The sequence below is a fragment of the Candoia aspera genome, chromosome 5, assembly GCF_035149785.1.
Source record: "Candoia aspera isolate rCanAsp1 chromosome 5, rCanAsp1.hap2, whole genome shotgun sequence".
Taxonomy (NCBI): domain Eukaryota; kingdom Metazoa; phylum Chordata; class Lepidosauria; order Squamata; family Boidae; genus Candoia; species Candoia aspera.
This window is the reverse complement of record NC_086157.1, coordinates 72062768-72077289: the sequence shown is the minus strand read 5'-3', so window position 1 is coordinate 72077289 and position 14522 is coordinate 72062768. Positions and strand designations below refer to the sequence as shown.

The window sequence follows — 14522 nt, the reverse complement described above, 5'->3', positions numbered from 1 at the left end:
TTAGTTTACTTGTTTTTTTACAGTATGCACTAATGGCCACTGTGATAAATCCAGCCTAGCCTTCTCCCTTAATAGACTAGGCATCTGTATATATAACTATTTTGATATCTCAATTTGATTTTTCCTATTGATTATGAGACAATTGATCAAGATATTCAGATAGTATTTAGTTTGAATTTCTGTTTTAGGGAGTTATCTACTATAAATCATATCTCCACATCAATAATACTTGAAAAGCTGTCAAGAAAAGCCAATTTTCTATGCTATACCTTTTCTTACAAACTTTATGTCCTTTCTGTATTTTGGTATAAAAGATACATAGCAGTGTCTGCATGAACATTTTCAGGAAAATTATAGTGGATATTGCCTGGAGGACTGTGTCTGACCAGGTAATCTAATATTTACAGTTTTTGCAAGAAAGTAATGCTGAGTTCAGTCTTCTACATTTGTAGTTACATTTCTATTCAGATACAGATATGTATATGATATTCATTTATATGTGGAAACCATACTCAAATTCATGAGAAAGTTGATTTCAGTGCCACTGATAATATTCTTATAACTTTTAGTTCTGTTTGGACAGTGCTTGCCCTTCTTGGGGTCATGTCTGGTAGCAGATATTTTTGCTATTCATAGCTAAATAATTGATTGATTAGATTTGATTGATTTGGTTTATATGCACAAAAGTGACCCTGGGCAACTTACAATCAATTAAAAGCATAAAAATTAAGAAACTAAAAATAAAACAGCAGAATTGGGAAGAAACAACAACAGAATAATAGAATATTCCAGTCATTGCATATTCCATTCATTTAATACCTGTGGGCCTTATCCTATGCTGTAGGTCAAATCCTCTGCCAATACTAAAGGGGTTCAAATAATCCACTTTATCCAGAGCCATCTGAATCTTCAGTCTAACTTGTCAACAACCTTCCTCCAAAAGGGAAGGTTGGAGATAGGTCAGTAATTATTCAAAACCATTTGATATAGAAATGGTTTATGGAAGAAGAGATGGACCACTATTTCTTAAATTCTGGTGTGGACCCCCCTTCAATCAAGGATTAATTCATATTGCTTTGTCCCAACCGCCTCTTGGTTCCTGGGAGGCTTTAGCCAACCAGAAGGAGCAAGGCTTTAATACACTGGTGGCCACCTTTACAGCTTTGAGGATTCTTTCCATTTCCTAAGGACCAACACGTTCAGACATTTTCCAGATAATAATACTAGGCACTGTGGACCTTTCTTGGAAGAACTGCAACAGAATTATTTCAAGTTTGTAATTATGACATAATGATGACTCGTTCGCCTACAAATTTTTTTTAAAAAATTTTAAAAAAATTCTTTTTTGTTCTTTTATGAGAAAGATTAGGTGGTTTTATATATAACTGACCAGTTTTGCTTTTGTGTTTTGACCTTTCTCCTCCCCAAAAATGTGTAACTTGTCTTTTCCTGTCTTTTTGGTTTGACATATATTTTATACATTCAAATTAAATTGAAACAAGCTTCAGAATTCCATCACCTGTCACACATTTGTTGACAAAGCAAATTTATATTTAGAGCTCTTCTGGGAGTTGGGGAATGGGTTTTGCACTGCATATTAAAAGAACTGATGGTGGGTCTTAAAGACATCCTCATACAGTTTTAATACTTAATAGTAAAGTTCAGATTTTTGACATGTGAAGCACATTTATGTGTAAATCTGGCAAGTCACTTTCTTATGGTCACACACTGCAATCAGTACTTCAGTGCTTAAGGGTGTTTTCTCTCCTCCCACTTTGCCTCCCCCTGCCTGAATCGAGAGGTTGCTAGTAGATTTCATAGGTACTTTTATCAGCAAATCCATACACTGGGGACATGAAAAGCTTAAATGACCAAAGCATATGAAACAGTATATGGAAATAGTGGAAATGATAGAAAAGTGTGGATCTACGTCTATTGTGAAAGGTGCTGGTGTAAACTAATTTTAGCCATGTCTCAATTTGTTTTCCTTACGGTATTTCACACCCTTTTCTGTGCTCAGAATAATGTTTCTAACACCAACATGAAATGATGAGATGGATATTTATATGAGTGTACATAGGCTTCCTTACCACTCCTAGAATTCTAACAAGTGGTGGCATTGTATTTTCTGCAATATGTTTGGCCTCTGACCTCTGAGGCCTAATGTTGAAACATAAAGTTTTTTTTTTCTCCTATAGGTACTTTCCTTTCTTCCTCTTCCTAGAAAAGGGTCACATTATGCCAGAAAATTACAGAACAGGAATGAAGAAATGGCCATCTACACTTTGTGCTGGACTCTGTGAGAGAGTATGTGTAACCACTGAGTGCTCTGATACTGACCACTCGGAGCACAGTCTTTAATAGTTTGCACCTGGCTTCAACAATGGTTCAGGAAATGGTACCTCACATTAGGAAATGTCCTCATAACTCAGAAGTGTTTTTCTTGGCGCCATCAAGAAAAAAAAGAAAAAGTCAATCTAGAGGAAATAATCTTTTAAGACAATTGCGTTAGCGTTGGAAATCAAAACAAAAAGAAGCATGTGTCAGCCTTGTGAGGTAGACCAGAGAAGAAGCACCCCCAGAAGTACTAACACTACTTTATTGAAAGGTTACATTACCAGAATCTTGCAAGTCTGAAAGTAGATTGATTGATTGATTGATTTTGTCCCCGCCCATCTCCTCCCATTGGGGGACTCTGGGCGGTTTACAATAAAATGATCGATTAAAACAAGATCCCCCCCCCATTTCCTTCACAGCCCAAAAAATCGAGGAAGAGTCCCTTCTGAGATGTTTGCTATGCTCACATTCCTTCTGTGGGCTAAGATGCCTCTTATCCAACCATTCCCCTGCTGTGGCTGTTCCCCTATCTTAAACTTTAAATCCTCAATAGGATTAACTGGCCTTGAAATTCAGAATAATAAGACTTCAAATCATCTTGCCACTATTGAAGAGAGTGGATTGGTTTAGCTTATAGATTTGAGAGATATACATTAGCGTATTCCATTTTGAAATAATTCCTAATGTTTTTAATAAGATCACAAGCATTCCAACTCAGAATCCTTCCTTTTAGACTATCCACAGCCTCAGGATTTTTACAAAATATTTGGTGGCTGCTTGTAAGGGATCCAAAGATTCATATTGGAATGCTTGGTTTCTATATACCAATTCTAAGCCTCACCTGGTTCACTGTATGGATCTCAATCTGCATCTCTCCAAGCTTAGTGTCTGAATTGGTTGAGAAAACTCCTCCTTTTAACCCTAAGATAACAACAGTCATTGGGGCACAGCTGAATTCAGTTGAGACAGATTTTCCTATGCCTCTAGTACCTGTTCTTGCACCTAAAGAAGTCACACTCATTATTAAAAACTGTACGTAAAGGTTGTACCAAAAGTCAGGCCCCATAGACAATTCATTATACAAATTACATTAAATGTTTGAATTGTTGGCATGTTTGCAAATGCTTGAATTGTTCTAAACACTTCCATACTTGTTTATGCATGACTTTTGGACATTCCTAAGTCCAGTAACATTCTCTATGGAAAACAAAATTCTCCCAGCATCTTCTTGATCTTATGGTAGTATTCTTAGCTAAGATACCTCTTGGTTGGCCTGTACCAGCAGCACCTCTCAAATGAGATTTCTCACAGCAAAGTGCTCAGAATCAGTCCACACCAGTAGACAGCAGTCCATGAACTGGTTATGGAGTGCCATTCTTCTCACTACTTCCATGGGTCACCACAGATGACTTTCAAGAAGGAGAAGGAGAGTGTGTTCAGCATAACTACTAGTCTGAGGCCATTGGAACTGGCAAGACAACAAACTCTTGGCATATGGGGAGGAGGTTTGTTTGTCACATTTCAGCCAGTACTGAGGTACAAAATAATACAGACTGACTTGCACAATTCAGTAGCAAGCCAAACAAACAAAGGAAATAAAATCACAATCCATCCTACACCTGGAAATATATTTTAAGGAGTAAAACATTTCATACTGTATAGCTCCAATAGCTAGAGATCTATCAGGGACAATCAATGTATGATAGTTGTGCTCCAGGTTATCCACAAATGGATTGGTGAATCATTTGGAAATGACTTGTGTCTTATTCAGGTGCTAGGGAAACCATCACCAGATCTCTTTGCTTCAACTGTCATCAGAACTGCCAGTTGGTATTTATGTGTAGGAATAATTATGTCTATGTGTCTAGGCAGCCTTCTTCTCATAGCAATAGCTAGTTTTCTTGGAAAATGGCCAAATGCATATACTGTAGCAAACACCAAAAACGTTATAGGGAGAGTACAATTTATTTTTCTGCATGGAATAAGGACAAGGGAATTTTTATAACCACAGGATAATTTAGGGGCTGGGGCATTTACTGGCAAATTATCCTTCCTTCTTTTGGTTGTATAAAGGTGGCACTGATCAGCTTGTGGTATTGCCAACTTGTTCTGAGGTCAACTGGAGTGAAGATGATTACATGGCTAACTTTTTGGAAAGGTTGGGAAGCGGAAATGGTTCTCTGTAAAAATGTGTGTTATCGTGGGAATTTCTGGGTGTGGAACAACAGAATTAAATAAGCATGCCACTATCCATCAGTGTCATATATGAGGTTTTTTTTAAGTGATGAGGTAAATATAAGTCTTATAAACAAAACTATTGATAAGAGGGACTCCTTGTTAAATCTGATGTGTAAGCTCATAACATAGCCCAAGTGTCAATATTTTATGAGAATGTTAAAACAAAAGAATGTCAATGACATGCTGGGAAGGCTTAACCTTGCAAGTAAAATGTTAACATAAACAGGTGGAATAATCAGTAAATGAAACCCAAGAAACTTCTTAAGAAGATGTCCAAATCTGTAGCATGGCTTTAAATAAACATAAGCTGTTTCCTAGTAATGACATTTTCCCTCCAGTTGTAATATCTTAGTTGTCACTGTGACAGATATTTTCTTTGAACAAATGACTCTTTTAAGCTAGATAATGAGAACTATAGCATAGTTGCTCTGCTATAGGTTTTGTTTTCTGAAGAAAAACTTTCTCAAGAAAGCTTGGTTGGCTTCAAAATTGTGTGTGTATGTGTGTGTGTATGTTATATTTTTTGAAAAAAAAATAACTGGGGTCAGTGAAATAGAACAGAAGATTGCTGCCATAGATTTAAATATATTTAAAGCAGTAACTGGGATGCATGTGGTATGATAAAAAATATGAGTATAATTGGATGTTTTGGGTATATGTATTCAGTAGCAGTTCCCTAAAACACATTCTTTTATTGAAGGTATGGTATTTTTCATCACATCTTAAAGAACATTGAAGAAAATGAAGGTGGTCTTGACAAATTCACAAAGAGTTACCAAACATTGGGAGTCAACAGATTCATAGATGGAGGATTATACTGTAAAGAATGGGCTCCTGGTGCAGAAGCAGTGTTTCTTACCGGTGATTTTAGTAAGTATTTTCCAGCACATATGAGATTATTTTACCCTTATGGTCTCTAAAATCAATCCTAATGTTGATCTGTTTTCTGTTTTGTTAATGTTTTAAATAAAACATTTCAATAAAATGTTTTTTTTTAAATAAAATATTCTTTGTTTCAAAGCTTCTGGAAAAAAAATTGATATAATACTGCTAAAATCAGAAGATAAAACTTTAAGTAAAACTTCTTTAACTTCAAAAGATATGTGAAGTGTGCTTGTATTCAGCATAGATCAAGATTATAGAACAATAATTACCTAAATAAGTTTGGTATGGCTTGATTCTTGATCTTTGCATCTGGAGACCCACTTTCTAATCCAAAATACCATAAAATTTACTTGGTGCCCTTATGATAGTTACCATGCTACAGTCCATGTGGGAAGTGGTGTGGATGATGCACAGTTGCATGCAAAAGTTGCAGGCACCTTTGGTTAAATTGTATGTTTCAATGAATTCCAGAGTGATCAGAAACTGACTCAGCCTCTAAAAAGTAAACAATGTCTTTCTGCAAATTTGAATGCATACATGTTGCTAACAGATTCAGAATAAGAAAATAATATGTCAGGTGGAAAAATTTGGACTTTTAAGTCAGTAATTCATAATATATCCTTTGGGACATATATTTTAACACTTTTCAAACATTTTCTGTAGCATTAATCTTTCTTTCATGTAAAAACTTCATGGAGGGCTTCGAAAGGCCTTTATAATTCCCTGACTATTGAAAATCTGTAAGGAGTTCTCAAACATTCAGTGCAATGAATTCAATGCATTCAATGCAACGAAGCCAATGAATATTTCTGAGCTGAAAGAGTTCTGCAAGGCAGAACAGGGGGGAAAAAACCACAGCGGAAGCAAGAATATAAATACTTTCAGCTGGCTGTTATTTCTGTTTAGCTCTATTTCATGTAGAGGTTGTGTCAGCTTCTGTTCATTAAGAATTCATTGAGACATACAGTTTGGCCAATGGTGTCTAAGGTTTTGTATGCAACTGTATGCAATCATGAGAGTGGTTAAAAATATGCTTATACATAGCCATTTTTGCTTTTTTGTTTTTGAGAATCACATTTCTTTCACAGCATTATACAAGCTACCTATCTGATTAGGAACTTGGAAAATAATTGGGAAAGCCAGCTGGGTGACCTTGGGCCAGTCACTCTCTCTCAGCCCAACTCACCTCACACAGTTGCTGTTGTGGGGAAAATAGGAGGAGGAAGGGGTATTAGGTATGTTCGCCACCTTGAGTTATTTATAAAAATAATAAAGGCAGGATAGCAAATAAATAAACAAACAAACTGATTGGAAAATATGCAGCAATGGCAAAACTAACTATGTGTATGTGTGTGTGTGTGCACATATGTGTGTGTGTGTGTACACGTGTGTGTGTGTATACACACACACACATACACACAAAATGGAAGTTTAGTTAAAGATGAGCAAGAATGGTTCTCATACATACAATATATCAAACAGCATGGTAAATATGATCATTTACAGTCTGGCTTCTAAGGGGGCTTAAATGTCTACAGTATTTGCAATATGGTAAATTAGCAGATGTACAAAAAGGGGGAAGTTAGAGGTCCAACAGTTCTTTTTTTCTTTTCCTTCTCCTTTCTTTTTAAATTATTTTTTTGGTATTTTAATTCTTGTTAAATTGGTTTTGTTTATCTTAGATTTTTTTTTCCTTTTATTAACTTATTACACACACACACACACACACACACACAGAGTAATTAGGAATTCTAAGTAACTAGCTGAAGATCAAAACCTTTACAACAAATAATTTGATGTAATCTGCCACAGTTTCTTTTTTCTTTTTCTAACGTTGTTCTCAATTTATGCTATGTGATACATGGGCATATATCAGCTGCTATATATGCTATATGTGGCACAATATGGAAAAGTCAAATAATTTTATGCTTCTAATAGTGACATCCTAAATTGTAATTAATGTAGGATATCAATATTACAAGCATAACATTATTTGACTTTTTTCATATTGTGCCACATATAGCATAGAAAGCCTGTTTTATAGAGAGCCAGTCTGGTGCAGTGGTTAAGGCATCAGGCTAGAAACTGGGAGACTGTAAGTTCTAGTCCCACTTAGGCACAAAGCCAGCTGGGTGACTTTGGGCCAGTCACTCTCTCTCAGCCCTAGGAAGGAGGCAATGGCAAACCACTTCTGAAATCTTGCCAAGAAAGCTGCAGGGACTAGTCTAGGCAGTCACCAGGAGTCAAGGCTGACTTGAAGACATCAAAACAAAAACAATTTTTTAATTAATATTGATATAATATTTCTTTCTCTTTATTTCTAATATTCTACGTTATCTAAACAATAGAATGTCAATAATTTTAATTAATACCTGTACAAATATGATTGTGTTGAAACAATATAATGTATTCAGATTTACAACAATATAATAAAAAGGAATACACACACACACAACCAATTACCTTTCTGCCAGCATTTGCATATCTTATATTATCTCCATTGATTTTTCCATGATTTGATGAGATTGTAGGTCACTTAACAGAGAAATTGGGATTGCAAGCCAAAAAGGGCTCTGCAGTAGAGTTTTGTATAGATCCAAGGCTCATGATTAAGGTTGGCTAACATGAGGGCTGATTAACAATTCTGTGGTGATGGTGTGAAAGGTCCCCCATGCAAGCACTGAGTCGTGTCTGACCCATTGGAGGGACGCTGCTTTCATGACATTTCCTTGGCAGACTATAGCGGGGTGGTTTGCCATTGCCTTCCCCAGTCATCACCTTCCCCAGCAAGCTGGGTACTCATTTTACCGACCTCGGAAGGATGGAAGGCTGAGTCGACCTAAGCCGGCTACCCAAGAATCCAGCTTCCGCTGGGATCGAACTCAATTCTGTACAAGGTCCATATTCCTTGTTGTATCATATAATCTACCTTATATTTGCTGCAAATGATGTGTGCTTTTCTCATTTAACAACAGGTCATCATTTGCAAACAAAGTCTATGTACATTCATATCCTCAACTACCATGCCTCTAACACTGCCACAAACATTCCTTGTGCATTTATTCATAAATACATTAAATTACTAAAATATATCACACATCCTTGTCTTGCTGCCTGCTCAGTACTGAACCATTCACTTACATCAAATACCAATCTTACTATATTCACCAAGAAGCCTTCAATTTTGTTTGTACAAAACATTCCATAATTAACTCTCTCTAAATCAACAATGAAGTAGAACATTTTTATCTCATATGTATACATTTATTTGGTTAAGTACAAAACTCTTGGCATGCATTTTCACTGAAGTTCTCAGTGCCACTTCTTGTAGTGTTTCAACTAAAAAGTTTTCCAAACACTTTCCCAGGCACACTTAACAAGTTAATCTCTCTATAATTTTGGTATGTGTTCTTACTACCTTTCCTTCTGTAGAGGAAAATAGTGACAGCCTTCTGCAACTGACAGACACAGACATAATCTTAATTTATATAAAAAGTTGTATAGTTGGTTCATAAGCACACCAGCCCCATATTTTAACATTTCTCCAGCTACTATCTCCAATAGTTTCTGCCCACCCAGTGAGATTGTGCAATCAAACAATGTAATCTATTGAGATTCAGGAAGCCTGCTTTTCTGCATTGACACCTGCTGTCTGGAATAGCATCCCCCTGGAGAGCTGTATGTCTCCAACCCCACACTTTTTCCGAAAGTCTTTGAAAACTTTGCTTTGCTTCTTGTCTTGGGCCTAGGGTGGTTGTCAAATCCACCCCTCCAGTATGTTGTTGATGGACATTTTTTTTCTTTCCATTTTATTGTTCCTACTTTAAAAAATAAGAGCCAAACAAACAAATAAATAATCTATACCTGGAGCCTTAACATTTTTTAATATTATTACATTTGTGATTATTATGATTTTTTTCTTTGAACATTGATATATATAGCATTCATTTTAGTTCTACTCTTTATCATTATTTTCTCCATAGAAATCAGTCAAATACACGTCATTTGTAGCTTCTTCTTACTAAACACTTAATGCAGTATCTTTTTCTCATTCTTATTTGTTACTGCATCATTGTCCTATATGGAGGCACTTTTACAGTGGTTCTCCTCCTTTTGGGGGTTCCAGCTCCAGTTGGTGTTGGCAGTGGGGAGAGGTTAAACATGAGGCCCCTGCTTTGAGGAGTGCCTCAGGCTCCTCTCTCCCACCACTCCCACCCAACATTCACATAAAGATATCTTGTTTATAAACCATTATCTTTTTAAAGGTAAACAAGAGAAGATAATACAGTGAAAGAAGAAAAGCAGATATATAGGGAACTTCAAAAGTGGATAGAAAATAATATATTTTGGAAGAACATTGCAAGAATATGGATAGAATGGGACATTCAAGATTAACAAGAAGAATAAATCCTATAAGATCATCACATTCTAAAGATAAAGGAAGCATCAGGGCGATTTTTTTAAATAAACATAAAGCAGAATTGGAGAAAATGCTCTCTAGAATGCTGTTTGCATCCTGCCCAGTGTAGTTCTCTTTCTATCCATTTTGAAGAAAATTTGTTTCACTCCTATCTACTCATGACCCAATGGGATGCCAAAAGGGGGGTGGGGGAAGCATTCTACCTTTCTACATAGTCACTTTTTTCTTGATTTTTAGTGTGGATTCCAATAGTACACAAGGAAATGTTTCTTTCCCCTTTCCCCCAAAGATACCCATACTATTAAGAGGGTTTTCACAATATTGCCATTTGACAATTAACAGTGTTAAAAGCTTAGTAAATCATAAATATGAGGCAACTAGTAATCTAAAGCTCTTTTACAAGAAGTGGTATTGACATTGTAGCTACCTGAAAAGCTTTGGGTAAATTATTTTTATATGCATTCTTTCTTACTAACTAAATATAGAATTTATCATCCACCACTTTAATTTTTTGAAATTTTATAGTGATTGCAGAGACAGTAGGAATAACATGACTTTCCTAAGGTGTCACAGTTCCTGGAGTGGTTCCTAGAGTCATAGGATTTAAACATAAGAATCTCCTTTTGACACAAACAAGCTGTCTTTTGTCAGACAGCTAGAAGACTAGTCAAGCAGCTCATTTTATTTACTTATGTATTTATACCCTAGACAAAGGGTATAAATAGACCAAGTTGGTTAAGTCATTTGAACCTTTTGTCTTAAAGCAAAAACTCTCTGAGTTGGGACATCAATTGTAATTATTTTATATAGACTCCTTGCAACTATTCTTTGCTTCCCTAATTGCCAGGCTACTTGATGGATGGCTTACATATTCAGCAACACTTTGGCCCAAAAGTTATCTAAAAACTGAAAGGTTTTTAATTGAAGCACAAGGTCTTCAGAGAATCTTGAAGAGGCAGAGCAGAAAATGTGGAAGGAGTATGAAGATTTAATGACAAAAATTCTTTATTTCCCAAATAACTATTAAGGGAATTGTGGATTATATTATTTCATTTTTTCGTACTTTAATTTTTAGCTTAAAATTAAATTTAACTCCTGTTCTTCTTTGTAAATGTACTGCAAATATTAAAATAATCCTTCAAATATGTGAATATGTGAAAAGGTCCCAAAGTAATAAGACTTCTACAGAAAAAAAAAATGATGTTCAACTTGTCTGTTTCTGTTTTTACATATGAAATGTGCAGCTTAATAAATGCTTAATATATATATATATATTAATTTAATTATAGATAACTGGAATCCATTTTCCCATCCATATAAGAAAATGGATTTTGGGAAATGGGAATTGTTCATCCCACCTGGACCAGATGGATTTCGTCCTGTATCTCATGGATCAAAACTGAAGGTACTTGTTTCAGAAAAGATACTTTTGCTTGTTTCATTTATTATCAGAGTCAATAATCAAAGTTTTCTAGCATTCGATTATGAACCACTTAACATTTCAAAGTTCGGATAAGACTTGCAGACCCTTTTCTTCACCTCCATGGATTGCTGTCAAGATAATATAATATAAATAGATTCTTATGAATATAGTTGGTGACTTTATAGCAATCCTGAATATAAATAATAGTTTAATAAAAATTAAGTAAAATCTCAAATGACAATATATGGCTTATAGCTAGGGACATAGGGACTAATGAATGGCAAGTTCAAATTATGTGCTTATAGTAATAAATGATGAAGTATTGTAATAGATTATTTAGAATTCTGAGTAAAAGGAAGCCATTCAAAGTACTGTACATTTCTTGTGTCCCTTCCCCATCATGTTCTGTCTGGACTGTTGGGGAACAGGTTGGCGTGGGTGCTTATTGGAGAAAATTAACCAAAATAATTTGGAGGATTGCATTTCAAAGACTCTTAAGTAGAAGGAAAACAACTTTAATGTCTGTTCCAAAAGAGAACAGTACATACAAGCATTCACATAACTTGTTTAATATGTTCTATAGGATGAGCCAGTTTGGTGTAGTGGTTAAGGCATCAGGGTAGAAACCAGGAGACTGGGAGTTCTAGTCCTGTCTTAGGCACAATGTCAACTGAGTGAGCTTGGGACAGTCACTTTCTCTCAGCCCTAGGAAGGAGGCAATGTCAAACCACTTCTAAAAAATCTTACAAGAAAACTGCAAGGACTTGTTCAGGCAGTCTCCAAGAATCAGAAATGATTGAATAGATTTTTTAAAAAAAGTTTTATAATATTATAACTTGCTAAACTTTTGTAACAGACATCTTCATGAGGAAGGGGACACTTTTAATTCCATTTTTTTTAAAGAAAGCTGTCATACCTTTTATATGAATTTGTAGTATTAAAAATAGGATAGAAATATGTATATCCAAAATAATTTAAAAAATAGGAATGATGAAGAATATATAAGCATAATTTATGGACAATATATACACACCACATAATCCTCCATCTGTGTTGCTGCATGTTTACATCTTTAATGACAAGAGGTTATACAAAATTACTTGTTAAAAATATGGTAAGGATGCCTAGAAGATCAGGTAACAAAGTAAGCAAAACAAAAGTATAAAAAAAATATTTTGAAAAAAAAATGATATATGGATAAGACATACAACTTGGTGAAAAATGATTATGGGCAGAACTTATAAATACATTAGGAATTATGCATTTTGTAGCCAAGTTAAAATAGTTAACTAAGTTCCTAATTCTAAAGCATCACCAACACAGTATTAATCTAGAAACACCATTAAGTTCAGTGGTGCTTACTTTCTCAGATAAGTGTCTATCAGATTCCACCAATACTTTTATTTTCCTAAACCTTGTATAATAGGTTATAATAATTTAACATGTAGAACTTCACTTATAGAGGGATTCCTATTCTTAATAAATAGAAACTTTGTTTTCTAACTTGAATACAACCCTATAGAAAAGTATGTTTTCTTACATTTTCATATACTTACATATCTATCTCATTTAATTGTCATCTTCAGCTTCATCCAATGACTTTGAGCTTTCTTCAGAAGCTCAAGAGGTTTACAGTTGTAATCGAAATTATTCAACCCCCATTGCAAATCAGGTTGACTGTCAAAATGTAGACTTTCAGCTGTACAGGTACTGTATATGCTAGAGGATTGGAGAAGGACAAATGTTTTTGTCCTTAAGAAGGGAAAAAGAGAACTCAGGTAACTAAACTTTGATCAGCTTGACATCAGTACTAAACAAAATTCTGGAAAACATTAGTAAGAGCCAGTTTGTAAGCATTTAGAAAAGAATGCATTCCAATAGAAGAGAATATCTGTAGCTCAGGGTTGAACTGTGGAGTCTTTGGTGCAGACTCATAATCAGTACAGTGATGATGTTACCTAGTTGGGCAATGAAATATCTGCAAGCAAACAACCAAGCTCAGAGAGCACCAAGGACCCCACAAATAATCCACTGTTTGGCAGAAGCCAGCAAGTTTATAAAGAATAAATCTTGCCATACCAACCTGATCACTTTTTCTACTTGAGCGGAGAGTTTAATTGACAACACAAATGTAGTAAACATAGTGTACTACAAAGCATTTACTGTATTTCCCAGATGTTTCTAGTAGAGAAGATGAGTAATATGGGCTACAGTTAGATACCAAGCAATTTTAACAGTAATACCCAACAAATAAATATCACTGATCACACTATAAACTACAATGTTCTGTTCATGACCCTATCCTAATGACCTCAATGAAGGATTAGACCATATGATTTTGCAGATTTGCAGATGACACAAGGAAAGAGGAATACCAAACAATGTAGAGGATATTGTCAAGATTCAAAGGGTTGTTGACAGGTTGGAACACTGGGCAAAAAATTAAAAAGGTAATAATTTCAACATAAACAAATGCAAAGACCTACATTTGGGTAGCAAAAATCAAAGGTATGAGTTTGGAAGATACTATAGTAAGCACCAGTATATGTGAAAAAAAATGGGGTGTCTAGATAGAACATAAACTGAACATAACCAACAGTGCCATGAGGTGGCATCATCAGAAGTATAATGTCAAGATCAAGAGAAATCAGGGTTTCGTGTGTGTGTGTGTGTGTGTGTGTGTGTGTCAGACCATGCACAAAATATTGCATGCAGTATAGCACTATATTTTAGGAAGGGCATTGACAAACAGGAGTATGTCTAAACGGGAGTGAAGGGCCTAGACTAAAACACTTCTGTTCAAATTGTTATGTATGTTTAACATGGAAAACAGAAAACTACTGGGATATATGATGGTTTGTGTTCAAGTATTTGAAAGATCATCATATAGAAGATGGACAGAACTGTTTAATGTTGTTCCAGAAGGAGGGATAGTTAGCAATGACTTTAAATTACAAGACTATAGATTTACTGTAATTGTATTTCATAAAAAATATGTCCTTCACCAAAGGAATTTAAGCAGAGACTGGATGGTTATGTTGGGGAACCACTAGTAGTGGTTTCATGCACTAGGCAAAGAGTTGGAGAAATTATATTTAAGGTCTCTTCCAGGTCCTACATTGTATGATTCTAAGAGTGTACTAGCCACATTGGAAGCAAAATGTTATGCTTTTACCTCATTTTAAACAGCAGACTCGTGACAGGGAATGTTCCTATTTA

The 14522-nt window shown here is 35.2% G+C and overlaps 1 protein-coding gene across 3 annotated transcripts in view; it reads left to right on the top strand.

The window, feature by feature from the left end:
• GBE1 (1,4-alpha-glucan branching enzyme 1) overlaps positions 1-14522 on the top strand; it is a 160499-nt gene that overhangs the window by 35234 nt on the left and 110743 nt on the right. For 2 of the 3 annotated variants that reach the window (XM_063305491.1, XM_063305492.1), the window contains exons 2-3: positions 5276-5445; positions 11170-11285. In XM_063305491.1, coding sequence (XP_063161561.1) covers positions 5276-5445; positions 11170-11285 — 286 coding nt within the window. The remainder of the gene's footprint in view (positions 1-5275; positions 5446-11169; positions 11286-14522) is intronic. The other variant, XM_063305493.1, reaches the window with a different exon arrangement.